General features: G+C 44.3%; 2 protein-coding genes across 3 annotated transcripts; one reads left to right on the top strand and one right to left on the bottom strand.

Moving 5' to 3' along the window:
• The first annotated feature begins 1,229 nt into the window (after window positions 1–1,229).
• LOC139653794 (profilin-2-like) lies at window positions 1,230–9,541 on the top strand. Of its 2 annotated transcripts, none has more exons than XM_071530779.1 (3): window positions 1,230–1,509; window positions 4,456–4,648; window positions 7,420–9,541. In XM_071530779.1, exons 1-3 carry the CDS (start codon window positions 1,381–1,383, stop codon window positions 7,515–7,517), a joined length of 420 nt encoding a protein of 139 aa, XP_071386880.1. In that variant the 5' UTR covers window positions 1,230–1,380; the 3' UTR covers window positions 7,518–9,541. The 2 variants fall into 2 exon arrangements, with proteins under 2 accessions (XP_071386880.1, XP_071386881.1); XM_071530780.1 differs by lacking the exon at window positions 7,420–9,541 and adding an exon at window positions 6,969–7,066.
• A 1,212-nt stretch (window positions 9,542–10,753) lies between these two features.
• LOC139653797 (E3 ubiquitin-protein ligase RNF13-like) lies at window positions 10,754–24,323 on the bottom strand. The gene is made up of 6 exons (XM_071530785.1): window positions 24,240–24,323; window positions 23,248–23,338; window positions 22,261–22,366; window positions 21,935–22,028; window positions 13,787–13,867; window positions 10,754–12,329 (listed from the first exon to the last, which is right to left on the bottom strand). Exons 1-6 carry the CDS (start codon window positions 24,253–24,255, stop codon window positions 11,953–11,955), a joined length of 765 nt encoding a protein of 254 aa, XP_071386886.1. The 5' UTR covers window positions 24,256–24,323; the 3' UTR covers window positions 10,754–11,952.
• Between the last annotated feature and the right edge of the window lie 454 nt (window positions 24,324–24,777).

Below are 24,777 nucleotides of genomic sequence, written 5' to 3'. Positions count from 1 at the left end.
GTAACTGTCTGAGTGAGCTTTGTAACAGCGAGTTTCCACCCAAAGTCCAAAGACGTGCAACTCAGGTGGCTTGGAGACTCTAAACTGCCCATAGGTGTGAATGTAAGTGTGAGTGATTGTCTATCTGTGTTTGCCCTGTGATGAACATAGCAACCTGCCTTCTGCCCAATGCATGCTGGGATAGGCTGCAGCCCCTCCGTGACCCTGAGAAGGAATAAGCCGGTATGGAAAATGACTGAATGAAGAGATTAAGAGATGTTGACCTGTCAGGTCAGCAGAAAAAAACACAATCCACCACAAACAATATGGATTTTGTGAACATTGGTTGTTGTGTATTTCGATGAATTTGTCCAGCTGATGATGCGATGGCTCTGAGCATCATAATCATCTTAAATCAAGAAAATGAATGACTATCGCATTAATGAAGACAGATACAGAAGGAGCCAAGGGTTCTACAGAGGTTCTACCTTAATGTAATATGCTCCCAAAAATAAATTCCTGCCTCCTATAAAATTAAAAAGGCAGCATGTGTACAACTGAAGATTCAAAGAAGTGATGGGCAATTAAGTCTTTTCAGAGAGAACCACAGGTGCTGTCACACCCGGTGGCCCTGTCAGAATCTGAGGCTTAATTATCTCACAAGCCCCTGCCTTTCTTCACAGAGAATGTAATTCAAATTCAAATGACCAGTCATTAAAAAAGAAAACAAACCTTAATGGGCACATGATAGACACAAACAGATGTACTGGTAAATAAATAGGTGGGTAAACTCTGACCTCCAGCCAGTGATCATGAGGCAAACAATCACCAATAGCCTATAAAAAATATAAATTATATTTTCAGAAAAGTGAGTTTTTAAAGACCTTAACATCAAATGACTTGCATCAGTTTGATACTACTTTGACAAATACTAGGAATTAATAGATATTTATGTCAACCTAAAGCAGTGAGTAAACTGTATTCTGCAAATTTAAAGGAGGGTAAAGTGAGATTAGCTGCGTTCGCCCTCCACTAAATCCCTATTTATAAAAGATACAAGAATGGGCAAGTGTAAAAAAAAAAACACAGGCAGTCTATCTCTCATCTTGATCTACCATGAGTTATTCATCCGCCATATAGTGTATTTTCCTATGAGGACGACGGGCGAACAACGCCCCGGCGGAGTGATTTCATGAGGACTACACCCAAGCGCTGCCCGATTGCGGTGGCTTCTCTTCGCTGCCCAGACCCAGAAGAAAGCGGGGACGTGACGGAGCTGGGGGATTTGCTGGAGGCCTGTTAACCACCGACAATACAGCTTGCTCACTATTCTCCGTCGCTCAAGAAACACCTGTGACTTATTTGACCAACTTATTTTCATCTTTGAACTAATTCACAAACATGTCCTGGCAAAGCTACGTGGAAACCCTGATGGCTGATGGCAGCTGCCAGGACTCGGCCATTGTTGGGTACACGGACGCCAAATACGTTTGGGCATCATTTCCCGGCGGTACCTTTGTCAACATAACGGTTAGTATTTTCTTGATATGTCAGTAGCTAAATTGAGAGAGAGGACGATCTACATTTTGCATGCCGGTCCGTTTGCCAGTCGGGCCTTGTTGAATGGGTAGCCTCAGACGGAATGGATAAGGCGAGCAGTGTGGTACACATGGTATCCGGTGTTCACACAAGATGCATTGACACTTCTGCACCATTTTTTCTGTTGTCTTCAGCCTTTTCCGAGTGTTGTTTTTGCAGACATTTTGTCATATCGGTGGCCTTACAATCACCAGTTTTGCGTTTTTCCAATTAAACATGTTTAGCACACAGAGCTAACATAGGCTAATGCTTTACGGCAATGCGAGCTAGGCTAAGTTAGCAACATTAGCAAGCTAACGTTACCGAGCCGCGTTAGCCTGTCATGCCATTCAGTTAACGGTAGCGACCGATGAGCAATTCGGTAAATCAGATCCTAAATCATGGATTCATTTTCTAGCAGCATTACCAGCTACAGATGTAATTTAGTTTTACTTGTTACATGTGTCTTAAAAACACCTTAGTAACATGTAACTTTGTAAACTGTAGACAGCAATGCGGGGATCTTAAGGGGTGCTGAGCAGGAATAATGTTAACGTCGATTAGCTAAGTATAGCTAGCTCAAATCAGGCCGGTCATCCAGATTCGAAAATCATTAGCTAACGTTAGCTACGTAAAGTTAGCGGTTCACGCACGCCTTCTCTACATATCGGCGTGCTGTTTTCGTTCGTGTTTTTCGTAGTTGCCTCTGTGAATCAGGCCACCGCTACCGCCCCTTATTTTCCAAGATGGCGCATCCACTCCCATTTCTTATTCATTTTATTTACTGAAGCTAATCGAGACGCCTGGTCACGAATACGTTTCTAGCAATGCTCCAACTCTGTGCATTTAGCTATTTTCATTGCAGTTTAACGCTCACCATACATGTAAACACGAAACGTTCCCCGAATTTCTTTTTATCTAACATCTATCCCCGGTGCTTGGCGGAGCCTCCATTTTGTCGGTTAACAAGCGTGTAAATAAACTACGAGCTAGAACATCTTGTGTGTTGAAAGCAAGGCGATGCAGAACGTTAACGTCTCGCCCGTTAAACGAGCCTGCTGGGAACTGATAACTAACGGGACAGAGAACTGAACTATGAACGAGTATGCCGTTGAGACCAGGGAGTGTCCGCTCTGGTCTGTGGAGCCAGAGTATCCTACACAACTTTATAAAAACAAGCTGAATAAATGGAAACCGGTTGTGTTCTCGTCCGTGTCAAACGCTGATGTTAGGCCTGAGCTAATACAAGCTGATAAGGGGATTCTCGTTCCGTTTTGATGTTCCGACAAGGAGGCTAGCCAGCCAACTAACAACGTTAACGTTAGCCGCGGCTTTCCCAAACCTCCTGTGATTAGATTTGCCAAACGGAATCAGCTGTGCGTGGCATGCAATACGCACAGAATGTGTGAAACTGCGGTACACATGCGGGTAATTTGATTCCTTGGGGAAGAGCGCTAATACATTGACTGGGCCCCGGCATGTTAGCCGTCATGCTAAATGTTATATGAGCTAGCACAAATCCTTTGATTTCCCTTTTTTTTTTTAATTCTTCCGGAAGGGAAGGGTTTCGTGTATGACTGTGCAGTTCTGTAGTTGAGGGACGACGCCTTTTGTTCTCGACCCTGCAGATTGGTTCACAGAATAAACCCTTTTTTTAAAAAAATTTAATAATATCAAGGACGTGAAACAGATTCTATACTCAGTCTGGTGAAGCAGTAACTAAAAGTTCTCAGTGGCCAGAGGTGTGAGGCAACTTGTGCTAATGGATCACATTTTCTCAACATAATATGTTATTGTCAGCTGAAGTAGGCCTCTGTAGGATTTCAGGCCTTGTGGCATAATATAATGGCATAATAGTCTGCTGTGCCTTTAAAAAAAGACAATGCATTTCTTTTGTCTGGCATGATCTTATTTTGCCCGAGATGGGTCAGTGAAAGTGCAAAGCTGTTACTTAACTGAGATTCATCATGCTCATCATCTTAGTAAATTGCAGAAGCAGTCCCAGGCTGCATTTGACTCACAAATACCCTACGTAACCAGAGCATGTGAACATCCTTCCTGCCTCCATTGTATGATGGTTGTAGTTGATGTGTGCAAGAGTTTAGCCTACATTAATTAAGTAATTCAAGCTTTAAATCATCTTAATCATACATGTTTAAGGAATGAGAGTTTTGAGGATAAAACTTTTCGGACACTGCTTAAGTTAATTTCTAACTGGATTAGATTTCCTGTAGTTCCTCCTGCTGCTTTGGGTTCCTAATTACATCCCTGATACTGTCTTATCTAAGCTCAGACTCCCTTTGATGTTCAAGTTAAAATGTATGTAAAATGTGTATTTTACATGTGGGACATTTAGCTCACATCCAGAGTGACCTAAAGTGAGTGCAGCAGTAGAACATGCTTCAAATCCTAGATCTCCAAAATAACAGTAGTAAGGAGCACAAGGGTCAGAGCCACAACATGCAGATCTTTTTCCTGGAATGATCACGTAAGATTACATTACATTGTCATTTAGCAGATGCTTTTGTCCAAAATGACTTACATTAAGTACATTTTGTCAACAGTAGTCAAACCGACCATATATCACAGTCTTCATGAGCTAGGCCTAAGCCTTCAACAGGAATGAGTAGCATAATAGAGTGCTTGGGAAATAAATTGGTAAATTAGGAGCCAAGAAGAGAGGTAGTGGATTTACTTTAGATTTACTTTACTTTGAGTTTATTTGAATATCCCATAAGGGCTTCACAATGCCCACCTTGGACGGGGATGGATGAAACGCTGGCAAGGGCCTCACATTGCGGGATCACTCCACCGGGATGGTCAGGCATCTTCCTTCAAGATAAAACCTTAGCAGAGATATACACATGTGCCTAACTTCTGACTGTGTGTTGCCCCCAGAGTGAAGAAATTGACGTCTTAGTAGGAAAGGACCGGGAGGGATTCTTCACCAGCGGGCTGACCTTAGGCAATAAGAAGTGCTCCGTCATCAGAGACAGCCTCCAAATCGACGGCGACTGGACAATGGACATCCGGACGAAGAGTCAAGGGGGAGAGCCAACATACAATGTTTCCGTAGGCAGAGCCGGCAAAGGTGAGCGCCATGTTCATGTTCAACGTTGCTGTTAAACCGCTCGCGTTTTAGTAGTGCTACAGCGACACCATAGCCTACTTTTGATGTAGTGCATTAGATTAGCTATTTTCGACTTGTCTGTAGTCTGTGCATGCGTGATTAGACCTGGAATGCACCTTTCCTCAATATATGACACGTTTCAGATGTTACAGTGCAGGTGAGTCTTAGGATAATGCTATTGAATGTCAGCCCATTATGAAGGGGAACAAGTGCATCATAGGCAAATATAATTGGTGTATAGGAATGCATGATCCTCAGTCAGGTTGATTTAGTTGAAGGGCAAGTTCGTGTCACAACTTAATTCCGTCAGGGTGAGGGGTAATTCCTCTTTACATATTCTTAATCTCTTCTTTGCCAATAGCTTTCCTCAGTTGTAGCTATGTGCTTATTTCCTTTAACTTGGATGCTTTACAGTTTGTTAGGTTAGCATCCATATTGCAAATGTAACATAACTCAATCTGAAACAGACCGATTTAATGTTTTAGCTGTTCCCCTCTGTGGTATCTTTCTTATAAATCTGCTGCCCAGAGGGAAGGAATGTTTTATGAATCTGATTATGGTGGCATATTTTTTCAATGAACCCTTAGAGTTTTAAGTAAGCATGTAACTCTGCTGTTAAGGGAATGATAATGTTCAATATTTTGGATGGAACCTCCCCTTTCACGACTTGATTGACATTAGCAATGATATTGAAATGTGCAAAATGCCAAATTATCCATACATAATTGATGCCAATGTAGCCAATTGAAGTTCAAAGTCCCATGGAGGGACTTGCCTGAGAGTTGTGCCAGTTTTCATGTCGCCTGTATGGGCCCCGACACCCCGTCCTCCTCCACTTTCCCTGCTGCTACTAAAACATACAGGTGAGACTGTAACGGGGCAGACTGGTTCCCACTCTCCACACAGGGCTGACTCTTCTGGCCTGAATTTCCCAAATACTCCCTGAACCGCATGCATCTTCCTCCTTCCTGGTTAATACACCTTCCTTCCCTCTCACCAAGCTCTTCAAAGTGTGAAACCGTTCCCCTGCTCACATATTGCGACTCTGTTCCTGTGAAGATGGGTATTAATACTCACATGGTGGCACTTACGGGTTCTTACATGTATTGAGGAGAGGTACCACAAGCATGCTGCTGTATCCGCATGTGTACTACATTAGTGATGGTGGTTAGTAGTGAGTAGAAGCATTCACTTTCCTATTCTTCGCTGCTGGCATGGTGCATAATGTTTACAGATGAAACGAGTAAAGGACGAGACTCTTGGAGCGGAAAAGCTATAAAATAAACTCAGATGGTAGTAAAAACCAGCCATATGCTGGTTAATACTTGCTGTAGCTGGTACATTGGTCTACACTACCAGCCACGTTGGATAAGTAACAAAATGAAACTGGCTTGTAAAGTAGTGAAAGTGGCTAGTAAATTTTGGGATTCCCCAGCTACTGTGGCCAGTGAACTGAAGTTTATTTTATATTCTGAGTGTAAATACTGTATTTATTGAAGGGATGAATGCGCTGCCATGGCGGACTCCCTACATGATTGTTTTTAGCCAATTAAAAAGCAGCAAGTTGTAGTTTGAGCCAAACTTCCAAGAATTGGGATGCTCTGAGAGTTAGAGGCAGTATTAATTAACAAAGCCTGATCTTCTAAAATCATGTGGCACAAACTAATTAGGCCTAAATCTTGGTTTTGATTTGGTCCCAATTAGTGTCTGACATGAAATTAGGAGATCAGGATAAAACCAATTTATAGTTATTCCTAACTTTTCAGAATGAGCTGATTTTGAAAAGTTAGCTGGTATGGCAGCTTCTTGCGTAATTAATTGAAGAAGTACCACACTTTGCGTTTACCCTTAGTGGAAGTTAGCAGATTATATTGAAAGTGGTGTCAACCTGCCACCAACAGGCCCTCAGAGCAGTAGAGCCTACATGAACGTTTATTTGAAGTCCTCACATCACAAACGCGCAAACTCAGAAATGGCTTTGCATGCTTTCTTTGTTTCTTCTCCTGTTGCACTCTCTGTGGGTCTTTCTGGGTGAGAGCGTCAGCTAAATGTAATGTCAAATGTCTTGCTGTTCCAGCGCCAGCAGCACTGATAAGAAAATGAATGTTTAGGCTTGCTGTAGCCTGCAGGCCAGAGCGCCGCTTTGCTTCCTGTGTCGTCCTCCCTCGTACCTGTCCTGTCCGCCTGCTGGTTTTGGCTCTGTGCGCTTTTTTTTTCTTTTCACCTGTGATCTAACTTCACACCTTCTCTAAATGTCCCTTTTCTGTCTCTTTTCTTTCAGTCTTGGTCTTTGTAATGGGCAAAGAAGGGGTCCATGGAGGCGGATTGAATAAGAAGGCATACTCGATGGCAAAATACTTGAGGGATTCAGGGTTCTAGTTTAGTCTTGACTTAGCCTATGTGGTGTAGTTGAGGGAGAGAGAAAAAAAAAACAAACGAAAAGAAAAAACACAAAAAATACAAAACTCATAAAAACAAAAAACACAATTGCTGTCAAGACCCCCCCCCCCCCCTTCCCCCCCTCTCTCTTTTCGAGCAGTCCCATCGGGCAACGTCCCGGGAGCGTTACTAGCAGACAGAGCGGGGTTCCCCGGGCCCCGGTCCTGTCCTCAACAATGTAGCCCCACATTTAGCGGGGGAAAAAAGTTGTCCTTTTGTTGTTTTTTTTCCAACCCCGCCACCACCATGTCTGTTCATTTTGTTTTTGTTTGTTTTTCCTTTGTGTGCTCCAGCATTGGTTTTAGTCATGGCGAAGGAAGGTGTCCATGGAGGGCAGCTCAACAAGAAAGCGTTTCAAATGGCTGAATACCTGAGGAAGTCTGGATACTAAAGCAGCCTGTACCCAGCCACCTAGCAGCTCACCCTTACCACCCTGTTGCGTTTCACACTACTTCCAGTTCTCTAGTTGGTAGTTGCTTTTGTTTTGTTTCTCCCCCCCCCCCTCCCACACCCACCCTCTCCCCTCTACTTTTTTGTTGTTTCCCTTTTCTGTCTCATCTTCCCCCCCCTTCCTCCCTCCCTCCTTTCCTTCTGCCTTCCTTCTCCCTTCTCTCATTTCCTAAGTAATTTTGACGCATTCACGCTGTGTACTCTTATCCCCCATTCTGGCACTGTCGTTGCACCGTAGGTAAGATGCGCATGTTGTTAACAGGACATCATGACAAATCTGTACTTCCTAAGACCAGCAACATTCTGGCCAAATGCTCAGTGAATAAATGCTAACATTAAAAGTGAAGGAATTCTTAAACAATTTGAAGTAGATTTTTGTTTTTTGTTTTTTTGTATGATGGTGCCCGGTAGTTCAATCCCCCCCTCCCCCCCTCTGAGCAGCCGATGCCTTTGGAGCACTTGAGCGGTAACCAAGCTCATCATGTCTTCCTTTTCATCATGTCTGGGAGGGGAGACTGCATGCATATCTTTGAGCCTACTGCCCCCCAACCCCACCCCCTCCTCCTCCTCCTCCACTCTTCCCAACCCCAAACGCCCCCATTCACTCCTGCCAAAATCGTCCGCCTCCTCCCCCTCCCTGCTTCCCCATCTACTTTTTTGCTCATAGTAGGTTAACACTCCATAAGTACACAGGAGACCGTCTTCTTCATTAATCAACCACTACATCCCCCTTTTTAAGTCCTCTCTAACCCCCCTCTCCCTTCACACACTCACTGTTTTTATACTGAATAAATTCAGGGGTGGGGTGTGTGAGTGTGTGTGCTTGGAATCGGCTCGGTTATTGATCACGAGTCGCATTGCAAAGAGCCGGCGTCGTCCAGATGCAGGTAGAGTCTCCTCCCACCACGCCCTCATCGCGACCGCCCCGGCATCACCAAACCCATGGACATTCCATCGTAACAACGGCTCAGGCACTTAATACTATTGTTTGCCAGCTCCTGTAATATATTTCTTTTTTTTTTTTTTGTTTGTTATTTTTTTGTTTTTGTTTTTTTTGAAAGGCTGCCATTTTCGGACAGTAGATATCCCAGCATATAACCATCTGGAGTGTGTCCAGTTTGAATTGTTTTTCATAGGACCAATTTTAGTCGCAGCTCGGGTGTTTATACAATTGCTCTAAATCATTGTGAAGGATGACTGCTAACCTCATTTTTTTTCTGCTGAAGGCAAAACACTAACCAGACAGTATAGGCTACTTATCATGACTGACAAAAAACACAAAACTACAGGGCAGAAGGGGGGGATTTGTCTATGAAGGAAATTTGCAGTGTCATCATTTGAACTGCTGTTGTTGTGTTTTGTTTTTTTTTTGTGAAGAGGAAAATGAATTACTGCATTTGTACAAACCCATGCTGTGTGACGAATACAAAACTGTGGAATAAATTGCCTTGTACTCTATAGTCATCAACTGAGTTGTGGTATCAAACGGTCTGTCCATGCTCGGTACTGCTAACTGTAACGTCCAACTGAAAAGACCTTCAAAAAGAACAAGTAGAAATGACACTCAATTTAATGGGAGATGGGATTGGTTGGAATAAGGACGCTTTTGGTTGTCTTGTTGAAACTTAACTACAGAACCTGTGTATCCTGTGCCATAATGTAGAGAGATCTGTTGCTGTTGTGAGATGGATTTTACCCGCTGTCCACTAAGGAGTCATTTCATTGGCACTTTTTTTCTTAGGGATGTTTTTAGCATCAGCTCCACTGTTCAGGCCTTGTGGGATATGTGTACTCATAAAAAAATCCTGTTTGCTGATTTCTGTTCATTTCTTTTCCCCACCACTTTTTTTTCTTACATCTGGGATACAGTCTCTTTAACGCATCTGATTTCATATGCATAAAACCAAGAAATGCCATAAATTGATTTATCACCTTGTTTACAGACAGATCAAATAAATTTATTCCAACCAGATAGTGTGTGTGTGCCCTCCTGATTTTTTGTTCCCGCTGAACACACTGCCCTACAAAGGCAAACAGCAGTTGTTCTTGTTTGTTTTTAAAGGCGAAAAGGTAATGACTTGGGTTTGGATTTCATATCAACAAAAAATATACATATAAATGCTATAAAAATGCCAGGCACATCTGTACCAGCTGTAGTTTTGTCAGGACAGGACTTAAAGCGGAGTCAATTTAAGTAAATTTTTCTTGGTTTCACTTCTCATGCAATTACTGCTCTTTGGCTTTGTACAGCAGCACAGGTGATAATTGTTTGAGTCCGGGCAGTAGACTGTGTAATTGGTCGGAGCTCCTGTCGCAGCCTTCGGCATAATAGTTCACCTGCAGTGCCCTTTGTTGGGATCTTAAAAATATGTAGCAGGAGAAGAAGAGTGGCTTGGCAGGAATGAGGATGCTGGTGGAAAGTATGGTGCAGCTGTGCTGTGGCAAACGGGGGGAAAAACCCTTGGCGTGCTCAAATAACAGGCGAACTGTTACAAAACGTGACATTTTATTAAAACGAGCAGCTTAGTGGATCATTTGTAAGCCATGTTTTTCAGTGGGCCCTAACGATTTGGAAAATGTCTTGAGTCAGGTTGTATCAGCTGTATTTTCAGATAAGCAAGGCACCATAAACCATGCCATATTTTTATGGAGATTGGTGTGGTGTTCAGTCCCATATCAAGGGAACGGCACATTTCTGGGCTGGAGAAACCCCTCCTGTGTACGCGGGGTAAAATTTTCACTTGCTAATGAGCCAAAGACATAAAATTCAACATATGTTGAATGTTGAGTTGTTTGGTTTAGGCAGGTTGGCATCAGATAATCAAGTTACTGAACCAAACTCTTCACACAATACAAATTATTTAATGTAGCCTACATGTTTCTTTCACTGTTAAAATGTGTACAATTTGAGCACATTGCAGCTGTAAATGTCGAGCCAAGAAATGAGGTAACGTCCTGTTATGTCATCAGGATATATGGGTATACAGGGCACCAGTCTCTTACATGCAAGTCTGAACAAAGAGGTAAGTTGAGCTCTGTGAGCTATGATGGATTCTTGGCTCACTATATTAAATATTACGTGTTTTCAACGTCATAAAATCAAGTACAGCACTGACAGTGAAGAATGCTCTCTTTTGCAAGGGCAAAGACATAAAGAAGACAAACTGGAGTGTCATTTTCCTTTATTGAAGTGAAATTATATCGAGTACAGACATAGGTGAGCATAAAACATTTACAAGACAAAATACATCGACTGCAAAAGAAAGGCAACGGGACTTGTCAACATAAAACAGTTCAAGCCATGTTAGAAAAAAAAAAAAATCACATGTAGAGTATTTACTACTTACAGTATTAAAATGAGATTAGGTCAGCCAAATGCATTTTGCGAGACCTAAGAACCGATAACAGCTCGTGTTACAAGGAAGTGAAAAGTCTGGAGCAGCCAAATGAAGTTTACCACAGGCAGTGTGGACACAGCTACCATTGAAATGAAGTGTTTCCACCCTTTCACCTAGTATAACCACAACATAACGTGACTGAACAACGTATGTAGAGCACATCCTTTGGCCGAATGCACCTCTAGAGCTGGTTTGGCTTGTGTTTTTGTCAGTGCGTGTCAATGTAACAGATCGTGGCACAAAACCCGCTGAGAGGAGCACCTAGGCTCCTGGATATCAGGCTAGAAATAAATTGGCAAAACCACAGTCCGGTGGTTTTTAAATGTTCCTATACTCACATGGAAAATTTCAGTTTGATTTTACAAAAAAGGATGCTGCATAGCGCTTTTATTGAGATCAGTCTATGCAGCATGAGTATGTATGTACAATAATGAGACCTCCTCACCGTCTGACACGTAGGCTACAAGATAATCAAAGGTAAGGATGAAACTTACGGTGATCTATACATTTTATATACACAAATGTTTTACTCAGTTTGTGTCAAGCCCAATCTTGTGTCCAGGACCTTGGGACCCTCTTACAGTGGATGAACCATGGAGGACATCTGTGCATCACCCGATAGTGACTAACCGGAGTACAGTATAACTGTCTACTGTACATCGCAGTGTCAACAGTCCTGTCAAATCTGCCAATTAGCCCCTAAGACATGCTGACTGCCTTGCTGTCTTCCAGACACACACTGGAAGTCAGCACTTTACCCAGTCCCCTGTAATCAGGTTAAAAATAAAACAATTACTGTGATTTGTATTTTAACTTTTGGGGAGGATACATTAAAATATATTGTAAGCAGTGACAGAAAAACTTGAACGATGAATCTGTTTTATTCGAGCCCCCAACGAGAGTCTCTGCTGCCGTGAGCTTGTGGATGAGGTCAGGGAGGGGGCGGGGCCTAGAGACCAGTCAGTCCGATAACGTGAGTCAAGCGCGGGGCAGGTCGTGGTCGTGGCCGTGGCCTTCGGAGCAGGGCTGCTGCAGCTGGACCACCACGGTCTCCACGGTCACCTCTTCCTCGCTGTCGCTGCTGTCCAGCTCGTCGTCCTCGTACTCGGAGGACTCCTGCTCTTGCTCGGAGCGCGACGCTCCCGACATGGTGCCGAAGGAGTGGGCGCTGGTGGAGGCCAGCGAGCGCAGCAGGGGGGTGCTCTCCGACACCTCCTCGTTCTCTTCCGGGCCGCTCTCGCCCTCCTCCGAGTCGGAGTCCGAGTCTCCCTGCGATGGGACGACCTTCTGCTTGCACACCGGACACGTCTTCTTAGTCTTGGTCAGCCAGGGGTCCACACACTTGCTGTGGTAGGCTGAAGGCAAGAAAGACAGAATCAGGGGGAAAAAGGTTATTACGCCTGATAAGCAGCCAACTTGTAGGTCAGAGTGCACATCCATGACAAAGGCGTTTCCCTTGACGTCCCTAGATGTGGTTGTAACTTACAGAGCAAAGGCCAAGGTACGAGAACAGGGTAATCTACTGGATACTGATCTCTACTAAATGGAGGACTTCTGTATCTTACATAGAAAAGGTACAATATGCAAGAAATGTGTCATGAGTGGGGAAATGGACCCTATAAATTCTATAAGCCAAACAGGATTTAAACGAAATAGTCTTATAAAGAGGGGATTGTAGGATTTTGTGCAGAAATACCGTATAGCTGTTCCACAACATCAAGAGAGGCACGTTAATCCGTTCATATATGCTACTGAGAGCAGCTAAGAAGTTGCTTTGTTTATCACCATACTATTAATAAATTAAGTAGATCTTAACCCAAAGCTAACCATTTCATGTTGACATTCTGGTTTGTGACAAATGTCTGGATTAGCAGGTTTGCAATGAATCTTTGTGCAATTTACATAACCGTTAAACATTTTAAATCAGATTTTACTTATTTATTTAAGTGCAGATATGTGCTTCTGAATTGCTTGCTTAGAAATACCACAAAAGCGAACCGGCGCCTGGCATCAAAGAACTGGGGCAGCTTTCTAAGAAAGCATCTAGCAGGCGAGCAGATATCACCGCTGCAGTCAGTCAGTAGAGCCGAATGGACTTGTTCACTTGTTCTCAGAAGTCTGCACAGTTCAAGGAAGAAGACCAAACATTTTACCACCTGCGAACCTAAACCTTCATAACATGCTCAGGGAAATTACAGTTGGATTTTTTACAAAAGGATGCTGCTCTGTGTGTTGAGACTGAGTGTTTAAATCCTGGACCCAGAGACCTGCTGGTTTTCATTCTAACCATCTAATCAGGGACGGCAGGTGAATTACCTACAATGATCTAGCTGGTATGTTAGAAAACCAGCAGCAGTCTGGATCCCAAGTACCAGGGTTGAAAACCACTGCATTAAGGAATTTCTATGCAGCATGTGTATGCACATACAGCAATAAAACCTCACCACATTCTGGCTACTAAATAATCAAAGGTGAAGATGTAACTCCTGCCAGTCTATATGCTTTACAAACAGATGCTTTCACTCGATTTATGTCACCGCACGTACATCCCGGACCCTGGAGCTAATCTTAAAGGGGCTGAACCACGGAGGACAGATGGCATGTATAGTCACAGTTTAAGCAATAACCTGGGAGTGTGATCAAACCTTTTACAGCCTGCCACTGAGCTCTACATCACATGCACATGTTCACTTTTGTTTGCCTATAGATTGTAAGATATCGAGAAGATGAAGTTATACAGCAGACAGGAACGGATTTAAGGACACAGCTGATCTCTGGGACACGAGTGTAGCGCTGAACCGGTCAGACTCACCATGAGAACATGGCAGGACTCGGAGTTTGTCTCCTTCTTCGTACTCGTCCAGGCAGATGGCGCATACATCGTAGGCGTCCCCTGGGTCAAAAACACAAGTCAAATTTATCCATTAAGTGCTTTTAACAACACAGGTTCATCACACAGAGCTTTACAGAGCAATTAAGGACACATATACTGTATTGGGAAACATAAGAAGACAAACATCACAATTTTAAGATATGAAGCCTGAGCTTGTGTGTGGGGTTTTTATGAGTGTATAGAGGATGGCCGGGCCAACACTAGGGCAGAACAGTGACCACACTGGTAAAGCACAGCAATGTTGAGTTACAGTCAGGAAACTGCAACTTCAGGAACTGGTTGTTTTAATATCAGTGACGTCAGGCTCATCCATGACATGCCAAGTAATTACAAACCCCACTGCTTCATGAGTGTCATTCCCTTACACTCTTTGCGTCACATTTCCCAAAGTGCCCCCCCTTCCTCCCCCGCTTCCACCCATCCAATCCACAGGCAGCAGGTAGAGCGTCTGCCAAACAAGCCGGCGCTGCATTTCCTTTTTGAGTCCTGACGTTACAAGAGGTGGAAAGACGCTCGGTGCTCTAAAAGCCCAGGAATTTCACAACGCACTCCCTTTCAAATTCCACAGCGTTCTTCTCCCTTCCCTTCCTTTCCCTTCCTCTGCCTCGGCTGGAAGGGGGGGAGGAAGAGGAGGGAGGGAGGCGCAGGGCTGTGGGCCGGTGTGTTTATGTAAGCTCTAAATGAGCATGTTTTCCCCCCGACCGGGCTCTCTGTGTGTCGGTGCCAGGGCTGCATGTGACCGTATAAGGATGGGGAGTCACATCGCCGAAAGCCCCCTCCCTCCTCCTCGTCCTCCTCCTCCTTCCTTTTCTCTCCGAGCGTCAGCAGCTTAAATCTGGAGGCGATGTTTTCAACTCGACCTCTCCCTCCTCCTCCTCCTTTCTCACTTTCAGTCTTCTCTTTCTCCTACCATCCCTATCACTATCTTTCCCATCTTTTGTCCAACACTCTTCCTTACTCTCTTCTCTTTCCGTCAGTCCAACCCAGCTTCCCTCTCTCCCTCTCTCTCTGTCCCAGGCCTTTAACCCAGTGGACACAGGGGTGAGAGAAAGGGAACGTTTATGCAGGCATGGATCCAGCGTACACTCAGGAAATGCTGAACTGTGGCACTGACTGCGCTATTCTGAGTGAAGCTGAGAAAAAGAGTTCAGTGCCCTGCTGAACTCAGAGACTCGGCTCTGGGAAGATAGATCATGAAAGATACTGAATGTGGCGTGTATATGTATAGTCTAGCGTCTCTCGTTATGTGTTATACTGTTGCACGGTCTGTGAGGTCCTATTGTTCGACAGTCTGTACTACTGATAGATATTATGCAAGTTGTCAGTATGCCTCTGCTCCAATGCCACCAATACAAAAACCTGTACTTTCCCTGTACTTTGCAAATAAAGTGACTCTGACCCTGATAGCGCGAGTGTGAATTTTTTAATTTGCACCCTAACTTCCAAAGGTAGCACCTTCAAAAGACGCAGACACCGGAAGACTGACACCTCTACGAGATATTTCAAAAGCGATAAAACACGCTTGTTAAATTGTCTAGAGCAGTGGTTCTCAAAGTGGGGTCCGGGGACCCCCAGGGGTCCTTGAGGGGGTTCCAGGGGGTCCCCAGCAAAAAGGAGAATAATTTATTTTCACTATAATTCCATCCATAAGTAACACAATGACAGAATGTATGACTATTTTGGTCATGGGTTTCATACACTTTCTGTAATAAAACATCTGAAAGCAAAAATCTTATCAGATGGGGGACCCTGGGACAAAATCTTATCAAATGGGGGTCCGTGGTCAAATTTGTGTCAGTTTAGGGGTCCTTGACGTGAAAAAGTTTGAGAACCACTGGTCTAGAGCATATAGCCGAAAAAACTTCTTCCAAACAAGCCAGCCCAGTATTTTGTCCAGTGAGAAACCCGGGCAGTGCAGCATTCTGCAGCAGAGTTAAATTCACAGTCTGGTCCGGTCATCCCTTCTCACGGAACGGATTATACCACTGCTGCAGATCAAAGAGGCTGCTGTGGACATTACTCACTCCACATCTCTGGAGTCTTCCACCGAGGGTCAGCTCAGTAATGTCATTACGATGAACCTCGCATGTGAGCCGAGGATTCGGTTTCAGGAGTCTGAAAAGGTAAGTACGAAAACAGGCTCCGGGCTTTTGACGACGACACCTGACAAGACGCGTCAAGCTTGTCTTCTTCATAATTAAAGAGCACTGTGCGTTAAAATAGAAAATGAATGGTTGCAGTCGGCTCTTGGGAGATGCAGTCATCCCACCACTGGGGTTTTTAATATGAAGACTGTCTTTATGGACAATTACCCCTGTCCTACCAAGCCCTTATATGAAGTGCTTCGGTTAGACATGTGTTAAGTTCAGTCAGCTCTGAAGTTGGGTAATGGAAGGTATTTTTCCTGGGCAATCAATAACAGCCAGTTAATGTTTTGCCAGTTTGCATACTGCTTAGATGTTGGGAATCCCTTACATCTGAGTTTCGGGGCCAGTAGCACAACTTAAAACAAGTTAAAAGCCGGCGCTGTCCTCTCCCCTCCATTTTGCATTAGTCAGCCAGCCTGCCAGCATTCCTGGCTCTCAGAGGAACCACGCTGTCCTACTGAACTTCAGATGAGGAGTGAATGTGTGTATGAGCGAGAGAGAACGACTGAAAGAGAGAGAGAGAGCGAGAGAAAAACTGAGTTACAAAAAAAAAAAAAAAAGCTTCTGCACAGCTTGCCACTGCTTGAGCCAACCAGACAGTGGCAACTGGCGCTGAGGCCAGTGTGCTGTGACTAAGAGGAAGAGAGAGCTCCTCTGTATCGACATCAACATGCCTCACACACCGACGGCTGAGCCACTGCAGCTGCTCTGTGTGTGTGTGTGCGTGTGTGTCAGCTCCCCGCCTAAGGCTTGGACTGAGCACAGAGCCGAGGGGAGGGGTGGAGTGACTCATCATACTCAGGGAGGGACCAGACTGGAGGTCAGGGGTCAGAGGGAGAGCCCAGCCTCTCCCAGACTGAGCGAAGGGGCACCGGCTCGGTTTGAACGCTCGAGAAGGGGAAAAACAATCCCCCCCTTCGTTTCCTCAGTCGGTTCATTTGTCTCTCTTCTTGCGTCGCCGTCACTCGGCGTGTGTTGGTGCGGGGTTTGAGGTTTCCACGTCTGCTAGCCGGTCGTCTGCTGGTGAAACTCTCCACCCCCAAAGAGCACCGTCAAACGTCAAGTTTACAGCCTAACTGGGGATGACGCAAGGCCGTGCAATAAAGTCAGCCCGCGAGTCAAGATAACGGCAGAGCGGCGCTGTACGCTGACAGCTGTGGCAGCTGGTATTACATAATCCTGTACATTGACACAGATCTTATGGTGCGTGCTGCTCAGACTGGTATTGTGTGCCAATTACACGGGTATTGTGCTTTTCATCAACAACCATTGTGCACCATCCATAGAGACTCCTTTTGTACGCTTGTATGTATTTCTGTCTGTGGACTCCCGTCTCCATACATGTGAGTCTGACATCATCCGACGCCTTCCATCTCCGTTTCCAACAAACAGATGTTTCAGCATCAAGCTTTCATCACCTGGGTCCTATATATGAATTTGCTGTATTTTTGGTGGAACAGTCCTTTTAAGTCTTGAGCTCAGTGTATATTGTTTGATTTTTGGTAGTAAGTAGTAATAACAATAAACTATATTTGTAAAACACCTTTCAACACAGAGTTGCGAAGTGCTTCACAGACAATAAAACAAATAAAAAAGAAAGCCAAAAACAAAAAAAAGTCAGGCATAAATTAGAAACAGGCAAAAGAAAAAACAAAACAAACAGAACTACATAAAAGCCTGTCTGAGAAAGTGTTAGCAGAAGTGATTTGACAGATGACTGATTTTGCCAGCCTGAGCTCCTCAGCCGGGTAAAGTAGGTGGGGGGGGAGATGCACACATCAGCAGAATGGCATCCCGCCAGCGCAGCAGCAGCCAAGGCCACGGCTAATCAGCTAGCTAACATCTTCCCCAAATGTCTTCACCCACTCAGAAAAGACCCGTATCGCACATTTGTTGGAATTATAACGTCTTAAAGTCTCTGATTCACACCAGCGGAGTGAGACGCATCAGAACATCTTGCCAGTGCCAGGAAGTTACCTCGCACTGTGGCTGATGTGACGAGGCCTCACAAAGATGCTCAGAAAAGCGGGAGAGAGGACAAAGAGAAAAAAAACTTTAGCTGGCTGGTAAACATCAAGTTTGTGTCCTGTCCTGACTAAGATGACACTTACTGCCTTCAGTCCAAAGTAAAAGGATGTTGCTTGTGGATCTTCCTCTGCGGTAAATATAACGCCACCCTTACAGTACAGAATCAGACATCATGGATCATGATTGAATCAATTGCTCCCTCAACATAAGCCAGTACTTAAAAGCAAAACTAACACAGCATCACAATGTTCCCGTTCACTATGGCTGGATCTGTTCAAAGCCCCCAGAGTCCAAGCTCAGCATTATCTGTTTTAGCTGAGGCCAAGGGCGCCATTAGGCATCCTTCCCACACTGTACTGCACACACACCAACGCGCAGGTTGGGCACGCTGCCCGAAAACTTCAGGATGGGAAGAAGCGAAGCAGCAGTGGCAGCAGTGAGATTTGAGCATCAGAGGGACTCGGCTGTGTGTGGCACTGAGCTGTCACAGAGCGGTGCTACAGACGGCTAAAAATACCTGACGTTTCGTGAAATGAATATAAAAGATGGTGCGTTCATATCGGCGCGCTGTAAACAATGGCCACCGGTGGTCAGCTGAGCGACCGAACAGCTGCTCTGTTTCTTGCTTGTTGCTCCTGTATACGTGGATATACGGTGAGGCTGTGGTGTTTGTGCTGTGGTGAGTTCCCAACCTGTGGGAACTCACCAAGCAAGAACCATTAGAACTTAGGGTTGCAAAGGGGTGGAAAATTTCCAGTAAATTTCCGGAAAGTTTCCGGTAAATTTCCATGGGAAGTTAAACTGGGGAATTTTGGAAATATTCCAAATTGGAAACTTTCCATGGGAATTATGGGAATTTATGGGAATTAATGGGAATTTATGGGAATTAACTGGGAATTGAGGGTAATTTAATGGAAAGGTATCATATCCAAGCATAAATATTTGTTTTGTTATAAGCAGACATCCATCCAAAATAATACAATTAAAACAGATTTATTTGTAAGTAGAACTTTATCAAGTGTTAAATATTTTATTGAACAATCAATTCTTTCATTGAAGAACAAAAACATGAATGTTGAGTTGCATGTAGGGGGCGTGGTCTCAATAGCCCTGCAGTAAGCAGTGTGCTATGTGTGCATGTGATTGAGGAATAGCATAGATATTCAACTGTACTTGCATGATATCTGGTTGTTTTAGTCAGGATTATGCTAAAATATATTTTCCCCAACTATATTTAAGTTCCCTATTAAGAGCATACCTTCAATTTAGTAAATTCCTGGTTTATTCCCATTTATTCCCATAAATTCCTGTTAATTCCCATAAATTCCCGTTAATTCCCATGGAAAGTTTCCAACTTTGAAAATTCCCGGAATTCTGCAACCCTATTAGAACTACAAATCAGGAGAAGGAAGTGGAGCTGGATAGGCCACACACTCAGAAGACACAGTAAATCAATCACTAAACAGGCACTAACATGGAACCCACAAGGCAGGAGAAATAGAGGAAGACCTAGAACCACCTGGAGAAGAAGCACAGAACAGGAGATGAAGGCTGAGGGGCTGTCATGGCAACACCTTGACCGAAGGGCACAAGACCGGAGAGGATGGAGGGTTTTCGTTGATGGCCTATGTTCCTTAGGGAATACTAAGGCCTAACTCCTAACTCCTGTGGTGTTTTGTCTGCCACCAGTTAAGTGGGATGCCTTTCCATTCGGGAGGGCCGTGCCAGCTTACCCAGTGTTAGCTGAGACAGCGAGGAATCACTGGGGGAGGCTGATGTACTCCTTCACCTATGGCAGGCCTTGACAGAACAGGGATGGGAATTTTGACTAATTTTGGCAAATAATAAAGTTATGGAACCCACTAGTCTAAAAATACAAAGATGTCAAAAAAAGAGAGGTAATTGACAGCTCTCGTCTGTGTCTAAAAAAGCCAAGCTTTATAAAACCCTGGTGAGTTTTTCCCCTGGAAGTTGAAGACATCTAAAATATGTGAGTTAAGCTTTTTTCATACGCCAGGGAAGCAGTTTTGCTTTAGCAGTTTTATCTATGGCAAATTTAGTTTAACATGCTATTATTTCTATTGCCGACTATTACATCAGCGATTAACAGACTAGTGATGTAATCGTTCTCATCCCTACGACAAGGCATCATTACAAACTCCATTCCATTCCATTCCTGTTATTTAAAGGTCTTCCTCTTACCTGGAATACACTCAGCCTATAACCCCGTTAGACAACAGATGGGCTGTCCCATTGCTTGCAGGGCCTCTTGTTACAGCCCCCCATGATCAAAAACAGGGCACTCGGTTCCTTGCCAAGCTAGCATTGCTCCAGAGTGCAGGGCTTAAAAGGTGATTAGGTAGAGATTTGGTGTCCCCTGCTCGTGTCGCCAAACCCTCTGACTCAGCTAACAGGAGCGTAGACGCCGCCCTGGACGCCGTTTCCTGGACATCTGAACCCCCTGCAGCAGCCAAGGTCGACTATACCAGAATCTAGTGGAAACCATGAGTCAGATTGGCTGTCGCTTGCAGATACACAGTGTTGTGCACAAACCACATAGCCTGACATGACGAAAATGGCTATCTGAGCAGCACACACTGCTTTCAGTAATGTTTTGCTCAGCTTGCCTCTCCATGCTGTTGCACGTGCATCTGTTACTGCCAGGCAGGGAGGAGGAGCTCGGCTCATAAACCCCCCAATTAGCGGCTTTGCGAGGGGGCTACTTAGTATGCGCCACCCATTCTTTATAAAGCTCCCCGGTGTTCCCTGCACAGCTGATTCTAGTCAGGGGCTTTCCAGTCCAAGCCGGCAGGGGCCTCGACAAAATACAACTGCCAGAGGGAAGACGGCCTGTAACTACCACTAATGCCTTTCAGTGCACCAAAAAATAAATAAAAAAGTACACAATGCACAGAGTACATTGTACACAGACAAAGCTTGACCATAGCAGAAAAGGGATTTGCATTGCAAAACAATGCTATATCCAGAATGACCCTTGTACCGAGAGAGGGGGAAGCCAGAGATGGAAAACTTAGAAGGCCCCAGAACTATGTAGTCAAATGCTAAAGTCCGGACAGAGGTGTAGCAGACAAACCCCTCACCTCTTGAACCACTCACACATTCAGCCACACACACAGATATTTACCTTTCCAATTTTCCTCTCCTCCTTCCCACTCCTCCCACTGTTTTTACAAACAAGTGGTACATACAGTACACCTGCACAACAGGTTTGAGATAAACTAGACTACACTTTTCCACCTAGTCCAGCCAGGGGCACGAACAAGGCTACATTCCACAGCGTCAGCCATGTGTCCCGTCTCAACAGAGAGGAACTCTAATCTGCCGGGGAGGGCTTTGTGGAAAAATCAAGTCCGTATTAATCCGATTAGCTCGAAGGTGCAGAGCTCCAGGGAGGACTAATGTGTCATAACGCATTCATGACATCCCTCTCCTGGACCAAATCATGTGACGAAGAGCAGCACGGCAGAGGACCAAAGACAGCTTACATAATCTCTACCAACCCTGAGGTCAAAGGTTACGGTCAGGATAAGGTTGATAGAGATGATTTTCAATCTATAGTTTCAGGGAAGCTTTACAATCTTGTTGAAGCAGAGTGTGAGATAAACAAAGCTTGGTAAACAAAATGAAGTGAACTTTTTATAGTTTGTCATCACACTGACACACCCACATATACAATACATTGAAAATGTGGCAACTGAACTTTAAACCTCTAAACTAGAAAACAGTCCACACATTCAAAGTCGATTGCATTAGGTTTATTCCTGCTTAATGTAATGAATTACTTAAAACAAAGATTTCAATGAGTGTGCCATCTGTTCTGAATCCAAAGCAATGGCCACTGTGAGCTGAGGTGTTTGAGATGTTTCCATACCTTTCTTGTACTTGTGGATGGGAAGTTTCTTCAGCTGGTCTTTGCGCAGGCGGCTCCTCCGAGCCCTGTGTCGATCCTGGACAAACTTGGTGATCTAGGCACAATGGAAAAAAAGAGACCCAATCTAAATCGTGTCTGAAGCTCTCTCTAAAATATACATAACGGATTGCACTATATTTAAGTGAAAGTAATGTCGCTGTATGCCTTAAAAACTGCTTAATAATTCCTTAGGAGACCGCTAGGACCTCAAGCATCATTGTCGTCATTTCCTTCCATACAGGGAGCGCATCACTGAGCTAAAATGAGGCTGGCTTAAGTTTACCTACCATGAAAACAACAATGAGGATGAGGCAGATTCCCACGATGATGAGGAAGGGGATCAGGTAGTATTCCAGCGGCAGGCTGAAGTCTGGCATGAGGACGACATGACCCCTAGCGAAACAAGCAGAGCTGTTGTCAGGTGAGGAAAAGAATAAGAACATAAATCTTTAGTGTTGGCAGACATTAGACGCACACTGAATGACAGTGACCTACACAGAGGCCGTATGATGATGGCAGCGTTTCGTTACGGCTCATCGTTGTCAGCTGCCGCAATGAGGAGATTCATTTTAGCGTCATTCATGTTAAACAAGCTGCAAAGTCACAATAAAGCCCCTCTATCTGCCTAATGAGATTTCACACTGTTAAATAATGGGTTACGGGGCTGTAACACCGATTTACAACCCTGCTTTTACAACAAAACGTTCTTCACAACGCACATTTTTACGGCTAATTTGGTCCACGAAACACTGCACATACCACGCTCGGTATTCATTCCTGCGCAGATGACTTGGGAATGACCCGATTGTACTTGTAAGGTATCTGTCTAACAAGCAGCATACACACCAGCTGATATCAAAGTGGAGAAACGGGGCTTTCATGCTCTGACTGCATGCGCTTTGGGCTATTTTTGACAGACCCAGACATTTCGTTACCAGATTATCACCTCAGCAGCAGCGCGCTAAGAAAGTGACAACACATCACAAGACCAATCCTCTGCCTTGAAATAGCACTGCGCACGTTGTAGGTATTATCAAGTAACAATATAACATTAAACTCGTATCCCAGAGCTGGAGAGCAGAGAAGAATGGCCTGGCGATTTTGAGTGAAGCTGCTGAATAAAAGTAGTCACCTCTTAACAAAATTATTATACTGACAGAATTGTTAAGAGAGCACTCTGAAGGGGGAACTGCTTCTGAGTGCCTCTACTGCCATGGGCTCCATTTAGACGCGATATTGACTGGCAGGAAAGCGAGATTTGGGTCTAGACTTACCCCTTGTCATATGTGTAGTCTTCTTTCAGAGAGTTGGCAGTCTCCTCGCTCACAAACACAGATGGAATGTCTATCTGCTTCATAACATCCACTAAAAAGGGAGAAAGGAGGAAAGTGCTATTAATACATTATGTGACTGTGTATCGATGCCCTGCTCCCTCGAGCGATCATGAAACATTACATTTCAGGCTGGAAATGAAAATGAAAATCCAGCCATCAGAGGAATACAAAAATAGGATTTGTTTGTTGCACACTAAGGAACCACTGTTTAAATATCTATCGACTTTGCTTTGGAGTCTGAAATGAGTTATTCAAAAGGGCTCACAGAACAGTTGCAAATTTGACCAACCACAAACATTTAGCATTCTAAAAAGGTTATGTTTTGTGTGTCTATGGCGCCCAAACACTTAGGACTGAATTTGTGATGCTACTCATGTCCATCTGTGTGGACGTATTAACAGCTTTTAGGCTAAGAGATTCGAGGTGGCAGGGGAAATCTGTCTGACAACTGGCAATAACAAATGTATAAAACATCAGATTGGGAGATGTGCTCTACTGAAAAACACTAACCAGGACAAGAAGCCTTCTGGATAATTCATGACTCTGCCACACCCCCCCACCCAAGTCAGGACGGGGGGCCTGACAAAGGTGAGACAGGAGTGAAAGAAAACCCAGACGTTTCCTGACACCCTCATACGACAGTAGCTAATAAATCTAGTCTAGAGCAGGGGCAATGTGAATTCATGGCCGGGGTAATCCCTTCGGATAGTGCTAAGGTGCTGCGGGGCATCAAATTCCTCCTCAACAACATCAGGGGCTGGGGATGGGTTTCTGACTGCAGATGATCTGACTAGCTATCCTGGCTCCCTCCGGCCTGGGCTAAAGAGAAAAACAAAGCCATATCCTCTGTCAACAAAGAGACATATGAGGAGGCGACTGTGTGCTTTATGTTTGTGTGTTGATGTACAGAAGAGAAAGTCGAGGTTACTTACAATCGTTGGATCCCATGCTGATTAAGTCATCAGAGTCCACATTGTGAACAATGGCGGCCTTGTAGCCGGCTTTCTGGGCATTGAGGACCTGTCGGGAGACAAAACGTTTGTGCTCAGCATTGTCAGTCAAGAACTCATAGCTAATGTGCCTCTATTATCAAACACATGTCCTGTAGTGGACGCATGCATCTGTTGTAGAGTGCTAAAAGTGATGTTTTGGGGTCTGATGTTAGCTGCTACTACGCTATGATAAGAAGACTTAAAAACAATGATACCGTCTGATAACATACTGATAATATACCTGTTACAGACTTAGTTTTATCAATTTTGAGTCTGATAGAGACAGCCAAGTATGTAAAGGTCGATACTGCCAGAATTATGACATACAAAACAAAAATAAAAGAGATTTTGAAAATTCACCAACAATCTAAAAATATGTGGCTTGTATGGCAATCTGCAGCTAGTGTGATTTTCCCCCCTATATTTTATTCACTTATCCCTGCCTGTGTGTGTATCTCTTAAGTCCTAAAGCTAATGC

Source organism: Centroberyx affinis, unplaced genomic scaffold (assembly GCF_046629955.1).
Source record: "Centroberyx affinis isolate AG114_WGS23_722 - 3 ecotype Tasmania unplaced genomic scaffold, CSIRO-AGI_Caff_v1 ptg001979l_1, whole genome shotgun sequence".
Lineage (NCBI taxonomy): Eukaryota > Metazoa > Chordata > Actinopteri > Beryciformes > Berycidae > Centroberyx > Centroberyx affinis.
The sequence above is the reverse complement of the archived record's forward strand: the minus strand, read 5'-3'. Positions and strand labels throughout refer to the sequence as shown.